This window comes from Myxine glutinosa, chromosome 5 (genome assembly GCF_964187855.1).
Source record: "Myxine glutinosa chromosome 5, kmMyxGlut1.1, whole genome shotgun sequence".
Classification (NCBI taxonomy): Eukaryota; Metazoa; Chordata; class Myxini; order Myxiniformes; family Myxinidae; genus Myxine; species Myxine glutinosa.
The window spans coordinates 109758133-109769319 of NC_136265.1; the positions used below are offsets into that span (position 1 = coordinate 109758133).

Sequence of the window (11187 nt, forward strand, 5' to 3'; positions counted from 1 at the left end):
TAATCCGCCGTCATGGTCTCCAATTCCACTGCTTCGCCGATGACATCCAGCTTTTCATCTCCACCAAGTCCATCTCCACCGCCACCCACTCTATCCTGACAAACTGCATCACTGAAATAAAATCCTGGCTTCAAATCAACTTCCTCAAACTTAACTATGATAAATCTGAAATAATCATCATTGGCCCAAAAACGCTCACCAAATCCACCCATAACTTTGCCCTCAACATCGACGGTTTCCCAGTATCCACCTCCCCTCACATCCGGAATCTTGGCATCATCTTTGACCAAACCCTCTCCTTCGACAAATAAAAATAAACAGATCACAAAGACAGCCTTCTTTCACCTGAAAAACATCGCCCGTCTCCGTCCATCCCTCTCCTCCACGGCTGCAGAAACCCTCATCCACACCTTCATCACCTCCTGTCTGGACTACTGCAACAGCCTCCTCTATGGTTCACCCTCAATAATCACCAATAAACTCCAATACATTCAGAACTCCGCTGCCCTTCTACTCACCCATTCCCGGACCCGTGATCACATCACCCCCGTCCTTTACAAGCTTCACTGGCTCCCCATCCCCCAGAGAATCCAGTACAAAATCCTCCTCTTGACCTACAAAGCCCTCCATAACCTGGCCCCATCCTACCTGGCTGACCTCCTCTCCAGACACACTCCCACCCGCAACCTCCGCTCTGCTGGTACCAACCTCCTGACCCCCCCCCCCCCCCCCCCCCCCCCCATCCGGACCAAATTCAGATCCTGGGGGGACAGGGCCTTCTCCATCGCTGCTCCCACCCTCTGGAACTCACTACCTCACACCATCAGAGACTCCTCCTCACTCACCACATTCAAAACATCACTCAAGACCCACCTGTTCAACACTGCATTCAACATTTAACCCACAGCATTTAACCCCCGACTATCTCTTCTCCTTCCTTTTGCTTTGATTATTTACCTCTTGATTTTTGTCTTTTTGCACTTGTTTTTTGTACTCTGTCAAAGCGTCTTTGGGCTTCTTGAAAAGCGCTATATAAAATAAATGTATTATTATTATTATTATTAGTTGTTGCAGTATACTGTATACTGTTTATTCTACCAGGTGAGCGCTAGGTGTATTGCCCCTATTGCCCCCCTCTGCCCCATATGTTTAAAATTCATTTTCTTGACCGTTAGTCCGATTGACACGAAATTTTACCAGGGGAGTGCCTCCGCATGTAGAATATTTTTGTTCATAATTATGACGTCACAGGTCACGAGACGCCATCTTGGAAAAACGTTACACCTCCATATCTCCCAAACCACTCGATGGAAAAAATTGAGACCTGGCTCATTGTCAACTACTCCCCATGGGGGAATAAGATATGTTAATGATGATGTCATCAGTGCCTTCGTTATGACGTCATAATTCGACAAGTACAACACTTTTCTGATCATTGTGAATTTTCTTCTCAGCAACTGTTGTTGGTCTGATGGGCACGAAATTTTCACCAGAGGAGCGCCTCCTCCTTTAGAATATTTTAATGATAATCATGCCGTCATAGGCCGTGTGGTGCAGGCGGAATCTTGGAAAAACCGAAAAACGATGCACCTCAATATCTCCAAAACCGCTCTATGGGAAAAATTTAAACATGGCTCATTGTAAAGAACTCCATATGGGGAATCTCAAGCTAGCCACCTTAACCGTTCAGCCAACACCAGACTCCTCTCTTTCAAACAACGTTCCGAACATTGTACAATCATTATGTGTAACATCAAAAAGCAGATTGTTGTTCAAACCTTTGCCTTGTGAGGACCAATCATCCATCAGGTCAGACTCCACCTTCACTTGTACAATATAATCTGGAAAGAAAAATACAAAGAAAAACTTGAGGTAATATTTCTGAATTCCTAAATCAAAAAATATCTTCAACCTCCACGTTCACTCAATTTATTTAATGAGGGGAAAAGTACCAAATAGAGGATATCCAAACGTTATTAAAACATTCAAAATCAGCAAAGATGAAAAGACAAATCATATGACCAACGGATGTTTAATAATTGGCTGTGGGATGATTGGTCAAATCAAACACAAGTGCTTTTTTTTTTCTTTTCTTTTTCTATACTGAATCGAGGCTCGTGAAAGAGCTGACAACCGCGAGGGAAAGACAGCACAGGGGGACCATGAGGGAAAGACAAAGACAGCACATGGGGACCGCGAGGGAAAGACAAAGACAGTACAGGGGGACCATGAGGGAAAGACAAAGACAGCACATGGGGACCACGAGCGAAAGACAAAGACAGCACATGGGGACCGCGAGGGAAAGACAAAGACAGTACAGGGGGACCACGAGGGAAAGACAAAGACAGCACATGGGGACCGCGAGGGAAAGACAAAGACAGCACATGGGGACCGCGAGGGAAAGACAAAGACAGCACATGGGGACCGCGAGGGAAAGACAAAGACAGCACATGGGGACCGCGAGGGAAAGACAAAGACAGCACATGGGGGCCGCGAGGGAAAGACAAAGACAGCACATGGGGACCGCGAGGGAAAGACAAAGACAGCACATGGGGACCGTGAGGGAAAGACAAAGACAGCACATGGGGACCGCGAGGGAAAGACAAAGACAGCACATGGAGACTGCGAGGGAAAGACAAAGACAGTGACAAAGACAGCTTTCAACAAGTTTTCTCAATACAAGTCTCCAGATACACAATCAGGATGCTCCTGCTTTGCTGTGAAATTGGCATCCGGTTCGAGTCTGAAACCCACAGCGGAAATGAGAAATTCATAAACATTTATTATTATCAATTCAGTTCATTAAAATATCATACAAGCCTCGCCATGCACATCAGCCACAACGTTCTCTCTCAACCACAACTCAACCGCCATGCCGCCTCCACCACAATCAACAAACAAACAACCGCAACAGACACCCGCCACCACATTTAAATCTTTCCTCTTCTCCAATGGCTTGATCTCTGATCACCAATTTGGTTTCAGACCAGGTCACTCTACTCTGGACATGCTGCTTCTGCTGTCTCAACAATGGATGGAGGTCCTCAATGCCAAACAGGAAATTAGAGCTGTCTCCCTCGACATATCACGTGCCTTCGATACGGTCTGGCACCCCGCTCTGCTCACCAAACTCTCCTCCTTTGGTATCCATGGAAATCTCCACGCATGGCTGGCGGACTTCCTCTCTAGTCGTAGTCAACGTGTGGCCCTGAATGGGTTTCTCTCATCTCCTCTTCCTGTTCAGGCTGGAGTTCCCCAAGGCAGTGTTCTGGGCCCTGTGCTTTTTCTGGTCTTCATCAATGATCTCTCTGACTCTCTTGAAAATCCTCTCTATCTCTTTGCTGATCACTCCACTCTCTGCTGCTCCATTCCTCATGCCTCAGATCAGCAGTCTGCAGCCTCCTCACTCTCTGAAGACCTGGACAAAATCACAGACTGGGCAAACAAGTGGAACATGTCTTTCAATCCTGACAAATCTCACACTCTTAGGATGTCTCTCCGAAAAGACCGACTGGACAACCCTCCCATACACTTTCTGAATAATCCTCTCCAGGAAGTTCTGTCACTCAAGCTGTTGGGTCTCACTATCTGCCATGATCTTTCCTGGGAAAACCACATTTGAAATCTGGCCTCCAAAGCCAGTCGCTGACTGGGCATCCTCTGTCGTGTGAAGTCCTTCCTCGGCACACCTGAGCTCCTCACCACAAACAAGGCTTTCATCTGCAGCTCAATGTAATACTTCTCTCCCCTCTGGGCCGGGGCTCCTCCCTCACACCTAGCTCGTCTTCACGCTGTTGAAACCACAGCTTTCAGAATCAATGGAATCTCCCGCGATGAAGCTAACTCTGAGGGCCTTTCACTTACTCATCGCAGGCAGGTTGGTGGTCTTTCTGTCTTCTACCGACTCCTCTCTGCCCTTGCTCCCCCAGCTCTCTCTGGGCTCTGTCCCCCAAATATTCCTACAGGTCGCACAAGATCTGCCTGCAACCCTCTTATAGTTAAACTGCCAAAATCAAGACTCTCTGCTCACCTTCACTCCTTCATTCCTCTTTTCTCCTGCCTCTGGAACAAACTCCCTCACTCTCTCTCTTCAATCCCACTCCTCCCTCCAGGTCTTTAAAACAGCTGTTCACCACCATCTCTTATCTTCCCCCATCCAAAACCTTGATCTTTTCTACCCCGCTAATTTCACCCCAGATCCACTTTTTTGAAATACCAACCTCTTTCCTGGAAGTCCTTGCAGTGCCCTTAAGTTTTATAATGCTCCCACCCACCCCCCCCCCCCCCCCCCCTTCCAACGCCTCCTCCCCGCAAGCCCACTCCCTCCCACAGACCTTCTGATGTCCCTGCTCTCAAATGTTGTGTTTATGTGCTTTCCCTTCTCTCCCCATCTTGTCTACCGCTCCCCTTATTATATACTTTGTGTGTCTGTTTGATTTTTTTTGTGTGATAAATGTTAGCTCTTTCACGAGCCTCGATTCTGCATTCAAAAAAAGCAAATAAAAAATATATATGTGAACGACCGTGCAGTGCGCCGGTGATGGACGCCTCAAACCGGGATGCCTCCGACCTCGATAGCACAACGCGCAAATGTGCGCTAATCGCTCAGTAAACTTCATTCGGTGGCCCTTCTTCTTTTTAAAGTTTAATGTCGCTTTCAGCGCCGCAAGGCTCTATGTATGCCACACACCCTGACATCCAAACAAAACCAAAACAGGTGATTTTTTTTTTTTTTTTTTTTTTTTTGTTTGTATACAAGATCGAGGCTCGTGAAAGAGCGAACATTAATCACACAGAAAGACAAACCGACACATAAAACATATAACATAGGGAGCGGTAGACAAGATGGGGAGAGAGGGGGAAGGACACAAACACAACATTTGAGAGCAGGGACCGAGAGACATGGAGACATCGAGAGATCTGAGAGAGGGCGAGGGCTTTGGGGGGGGGGGGGGGCGTGGGAAGGGGGCGGTGGGAGAGGTATAAAACATATGGACACTGCCAGGACTTCCAGGAAAGAAGTTGGAATTTCAAACAAGGTGGATCTGGGGTGAATTAGCGGGGGTAGAAAAGATCAAGGTTTTGGATGGGGGAAGATAAGAGATGGTGGTGAACAGCTGTTTTAAAGACCTGGAGGGAGGAGTGGGATTGAAGGGAGTGAGGGAGTTTGTTCCAGAAGCGGGAGAAAAGAGGAATGAAAGAGTGAAGGTGAGCAGAGAGCCGAGATTTCGGCAGTTTAACCATCAGAGGGTTGCTGGCAGATCTTGTGCGACCTGTAGGAATATTTGGGGGACAGAGCACAGAGAGAGCTGGGGGTGCAAGGCCGGAGAGGAGTCGGTAGAAGACAGAAAGACCACCTACCTGCCTGCGGTGAGTGAGTGAAAGGCCCTCAGAGATAGCTTCATCGCGGGAGATTCCAATAATTCTGAAAGCTTTGGTTTCAACAGCGTGAAGCCGAGCTAGGTGTGAGGCAGGAGCACCGGCCCACAGGGGAGAACAGTATTCCATTGAGCTGCGGATGAAAGCCTTGTATGTGGTGAGGAGCTCAGGTGTGCCGAGGAAGGACTTCGCACGACGGAGGATGCCCAGTCGGCGACTGGCTTTGGAGGCCAGCTTGGAAATGTGGTTTTCCCAAGAAAGATCATGGCAGATAGTGAGACCCAAAATCTTGAGCGACAGAACTTCTTGGAGAGGATTGTTGAGAAAGTAGATGGGAGGGTTGTCCAGTCGATCTTTTCGGAGAGACATAGTAAGAGTGTGAGATTTGTCAGGATTGAAAGACATGTTCCACTTGTTTGACCAGTCTGTGATTTTGTCCAGGTCTTCAGAGAGTGAGGAGGCAGCAGACTGCCGGTCTGAGGGAAGAGGAATGGAGCGGCAGAGAGTGGAGTCATCAGCAAAGAGATAGAGAGGATTTTCGAGAGAGTCAGAGAGATCATTGATGAAGACCAGAAAAAGCACGGGGCCCAGAACACTGCCTTGGGGAACTCCAGCCTGAACAGGAAGAGGAGATGAGAGCAACCCATTCAGGGCCACACGTTGACGACGACTAGAGAGGAAGTCCGCCAGCCATGCGTGGAGATTTCCATGGATACCAAAGGAGGAGAGTTTGGTGAGCAGAGCGGGGTGCCAGACCGTGTCGAAGGCACGTGATATGTCGAGGGAGACAGCTCTAATTTCCTGTTTGGCATTGAGGACCTCCATCCATTGTTGAGACAGCAGAAGCAGCATGTCCAGAGTAGAGTGACCTGGTCTGAAACCAAATTGATGATCAGAGATCAAGCCATTGGAGAAGAGGAAAGATTTCATATCCGAAGCAATGATGGATTCCATGACTTTGCTGATAATTGGGAGAAGGCTGATTGGTCTGTAGTTGCTAGGATCAGTTTTTGCACCTTTTTTGTGCAAAGCGGTGATGTTGGCTGATTTCCAAGCAGATGGCAGTTGACCTTGAGCAAAAGAGAGGGTGAAGAGAACAGAGAGAGGGTGAGATAGAGCAGCAGAGCAGGATTTTAGGACCCGTGGGCTGATGCCGTCGGGTCCAGTTGCAGAATCAGAGTCGAGGGTTGACAGAAACTTTTCCACCTTGTCAGGAGGAAAGGACACGGAGTCCAGGAGCAGCAGGGTATGACTGGGTATGGTGGGTACAGAGAGGGATGGGTTTGGGACACAAGATTTAGAGGCAAACACAGAGTTGAGGCATTCAGCTTTTTCACGTGTGGAGTCAGCTGTGTAGCCGTTTGAGGTAAGGGAGGGGATGGAGGGGGAACAAACACCAGAAACGGATTTGACCAGACGCCACCAGGATTTGGAAGAGGGAGACAGATAAGAGAGTTCGGTCTTGAGAACGGTGAGATATTGTTTCCTTGCTCTCCTGAGGGTGGACACACACTTGTTTCGGGCTTTGTGAAAGGAAATGAGATTTCCTTCCGTTGGATTTGCTTTCCAGGAGACGAAGGCAAGTTGTTTCTGGGCAACAGCCTCACCACAAGATTCCGTGTACCATGGACGGGAGGAAGGGTATGACAACTGAAGACGAGATGGGATAAATCTGTGCATGAGAGAGAGCAATTTACTTTGGAAGAATTCCCAGGATGAGTTGATGTCAGAGGTGGTAGAGATGGGAGACCAGTCCAGATGATTGATGGCTGCTTGAAGACCGTGCCAGTTGGCCGAAGTGAAATGCCAGACTCGTCGACGCTGAGGAGGCTCTCTGAGAATGGTCAGAGAGATGTCCACTTTGACAAGCACATGATCAGATGAGCCGATTGGAGCAGAAGAAGAGCAGCAGACATTTTCAGGGAAGTTTGTCATAACCAAATCCAGAAGAGAAGATGCTCCGTTGACTGAGATCCGGGTCGGGAAATTGACAGATTGTGTCAGTCCCAGTGAGTCGCAGAAGTCCTTTGCTGAAGAGCCATGGCTGGTGAGAGAGGTACCCACACACAGCCAACTGGCATGGTGACAATTGAAATCACCACATATGAGGACGAGAGAGTTGGGATGGGTGGATAGAAGTTGGTCCATATTATCAGACAGCGAGATGTAGATGGAGTCATCGCTGTTTGGTGGACGGTACAACACACATATGAACAAAAGGTGGGAGCAAAGGGGAAGCCGTAGCCAAAGGTATTCCTGGGGGTGAGGTGGAGAGAGGGCAGTGGAGGGCGAGTGAGGAAGAGTTTTTTATAAAGATAGCAACCCCACCTCCAGGACGAGGCTCAGGTCTATCATACCTGAGGAGGGAGTAACCTGGGAGAGATACCAAGGCATCAGAGACATCATGAAGGAGGAAAGTTTCTGTTAAGCAGATCACATCTGGTTTGTCAGAAGCAACCTGTATGGAGAGGTCAGTCAAGTTTGAGCGAAGGCCCCAGATGTTTGAGATCCATACCGTTAATGAAGAGGAAGGGGGAGCATCTGGTCCAGAACAGGGGGGGGGGGGAGGGGTAGGGTAAGATGTGGAAGAGGAGGAAGAGGTAGGGAGAGCTGTTGAAGGTGTGTCAGAGATTTCAGAGATTTCAGAATAGCTTGGAGAAAGGGAAGAATGGGGCGGACAAGAGGTTTGATGGAGATTGGGTGAGGCACAGTGAGGTTTTGAGGAGGGGGAAGGGGGAAGGTGAGGCACATTTGAGGAGGGGGAAGAGCGAGGCAGAAGGGTGGGGGAGATGAAGGTGAAAGTTGGAAGGGGGAAGAAGCAGGGAGGATGCTTTGAGGAGGAGGGGTGAGAGGGGAGTCTAGGAGGGGAGGAGCGAGGGAGAGTCTCGGAGGGGTGGGGTATGGGGGGAGTTTAGGAGGGAGGGGAGGTAAGGGGCAAGGGGGGAGATTTGAAAGGGATGGGTGATGGGGAGGATTTGGAGGGGAGGGGTGAGATTGGATTTTGAAAAGTGTACGATTCATGGGAAACGAACATTTTTTGCAAAATGAGTTTGAGACCTTCGAGTCAAAAATACGTTTGAGGACACTGGAGGAGGGATGGAGTTCTGGATAGTTTAGGGAATGTAGAAAGGAGGAACTGTAAGAGATGGTTTTATATATCTTTTTTGGAATGAATAGATTTGGTGAGCAAGACGAAAGCATCCTTTTGTAGGAAATGAAGAAAAGGGTGTTATAATATATGAGAGAAAATACTTGTTCAGGTGAGAGATTATACATTTCTAACCACGTGATCGCGAACGAAGAACGAACGAACAAATATGAACCAAATAAACGAATAAGACCTGGGAAGGAAAAAAAAATTTGGGTTTTTTTTTTTTTGGAGTAGAGATATTAAACAAGGAGGTATGGGGTGAACGACTGGGACGAAACAGAGAACGAAAATAAAATAATTGCAGCGCATTCGACGAATCGCTGAGAGAAAAACAAAACCACAAGGTCGGAGACGGTACGGTAGACTAAGCCTACGAGTACTAGGCCGCAGAATACTCGATACGCGTTAACCGAAGATTGTGTATACATGTACGAAAAATTAGCACCGAAAATTTTCCAAAAGATACGCTATAGGTACATACACAGAAAGATAGATACAGTCTCGACAAAAACACAATTGAGAAAGATCACTTAGCTTCGAAAGCGTGAGCGCATGGAACAGCTTCGAAAAGACGTGACCTCGCCTTTGGCGGCGACGACGGCGGCGGCGGACGTCGCGCAGGCGTTCATCGCAACCTGGGTTGCCCGGTTCGGCACCCCCTCGGACATCTCGTCCGACCGCGGCCCCCAGTTCACCTCGGAGCTCTGGGGGGCGGTCGCGCGGGGGCTCGGCATCCAGCTGCACCGCACCACGGCCTACCACCCCCAGGCCAACGGCCTGTGCGAGCGCTTCCACCACTCCTTGAAGGCCGCGCTCCGGGCCACCCTCCGCGACGGCGGCTGGGTCGACAGGCTCCCCTGGGTCCTGCTGGGCCTCCGGACGGCGCCCAAGGACGACCTGCGCGCATCCGCGGCTGAGTTGGTCTTCGGACAACCGCTGCGGGTGCCGGGCGAGTTCCTCCCTGACTCCACGGCACCATGGTCACTCCGCACTGCAGGAGACTGCCCGGAGGTTCGCCCCGGTACCGACGGCGCACCACGGGTGCCCGCCAACGCACGTCGCCCCGGAGCTTCGCATGGCGGAGTACGTGTTCATCCGCCACGACGCCCACCGGACACCGCTGCGGCCCCCGTATGACGGACCCTTCCGCGTGCTGGAGACCGGGGCGAAACACTTCACCCTCGACATCGGCGGTACTCCTGACCGCGTTTCCGTGGACCGCCTCAAGCCGGCCCACCTCGACGTAGACCACCCCCCGCCAGTGGCTCGGCCCCCGCGTCGGGGCCGCCCCCCGGCGGGCGGACCTCCGACACCACCCAGCCCTGCCGGGACGCCCCCCCCCCCCCCGGTCCTGCACCCATCCCAGGTGCCGCCGGAGGCATCCCAGATGACATCCCGGCGTCCCAGATTCCGCCAGAGGGCGCTTTGGCCGGGTCATCCGTTTGCCCCGCAAACTGACCCTTCAGGTGCGCGGGAATTCTGGGGGGGGCGCGTGTGGCGGACACGATGGCTCACTGGCGCGGTGACATCATTCCATGCACCAAGAGGATGTCGGCCACGCCCGAGGGGTAGGCGTGGCCTCGGGATATACACGGGGCGCGCAGCCCCGCGCACGTCAGTGCTATAGTTGAGCTTTGCAAATAAACTCTTTTTGTTAACCGCGTTGTTGCTTCTCTCCTTGGCAAACAAGTCGTGCGCATAGCACCGCACCTCAATGTTGGGATTGCTGGTGTTTTTTATTTGTTTGTTTTTTATGTTGTTGTTTTTTATCATGTTATTATCATGTGACACACGGTATGACCACGTGCTTCATTTATACAATAAACAGTTCCGCCTCAACCTTCATTGTTATGTGCCTCCATTCCCTCCCTTTTGTCCGTTTCAATTCCAAAATCACCATCACACTCAAACAGTGCGTACGTAATAAATGCATGACCACGTGATCGATCAGAAGGATCTAAACATTCCGTTTGGTTTATTTTCTCCACTAACAGCAACAATTCGTCTGTTTTCCTCCACACTCACGTGCGGTTCCCTCTACCTGAGCCGTTGGTTTGTGCAATGGAGCACGGACCGTGCACGGGAACCACCAGTTCACGGTGCAGCGAACACGGCACGTACCGGGTATCGAGTCCTTGTCCTCGTGTTCACCAACGCTGGACCCGGGGTCCACAGAAGCTCTCGGAACGACCATGTTTCCCCTCATCGGTTGTTGATCCTTGTTGGTCACGTGTCCCTTCATCGTGGAGCGCGTGCTCGTGGACTCGGTCCCACGTTTGATGGACCATGGGAGCGCTTTCTCGCACGCAGATTCACCACTCACCTTCATTCGGAGGTTCCCGTGGACCATGGGAGCGCTTTCTCGCAGGCAGATTCACCACTCGCCTGCATGAGGATGTTCCCATTGATCATGGGAGCGGTTTCTCGCACGCAGATTCGCCACACGCTCCACTTGTCTTCATCAGGTTGCTCACGCAGTTTTGTTGGTGTTGTATTTCTGTGTCTTGGGGTGAGAAATGAATAAACAGACGCATTTAAAATGTAAAAAGAGAGTAAAGCGACAAACACGATATAATATGAAGTTAATGAATGAAACAACTGTCCAAATAAAACCGAGTTGTTACTATTGAGTATTGCCTATTGGGGCAGGAGCACAG

The 11187-nt window shown here is 50.2% G+C and overlaps 1 protein-coding gene across 1 annotated transcript in view; it reads right to left on the bottom strand.

Annotated features, from left to right (window-relative positions):
- The window catches only part of LOC137414065 (uncharacterized), an 89734-nt gene extending 78875 nt beyond the window's left edge, over positions 1-10859 (bottom strand). Inside the window, exons 1-2 of the mRNA XM_068099527.2 lie at positions 10652-10859; positions 1779-1841 (exon numbers count right to left, since the gene is read on the bottom strand). Coding sequence (XP_067955628.2) covers positions 1779-1841; positions 10652-10859 — 271 coding nt within the window. The remainder of the gene's footprint in view (positions 1-1778; positions 1842-10651) is intronic.
- Between the last annotated feature and the right edge of the window lie 328 nt (positions 10860-11187).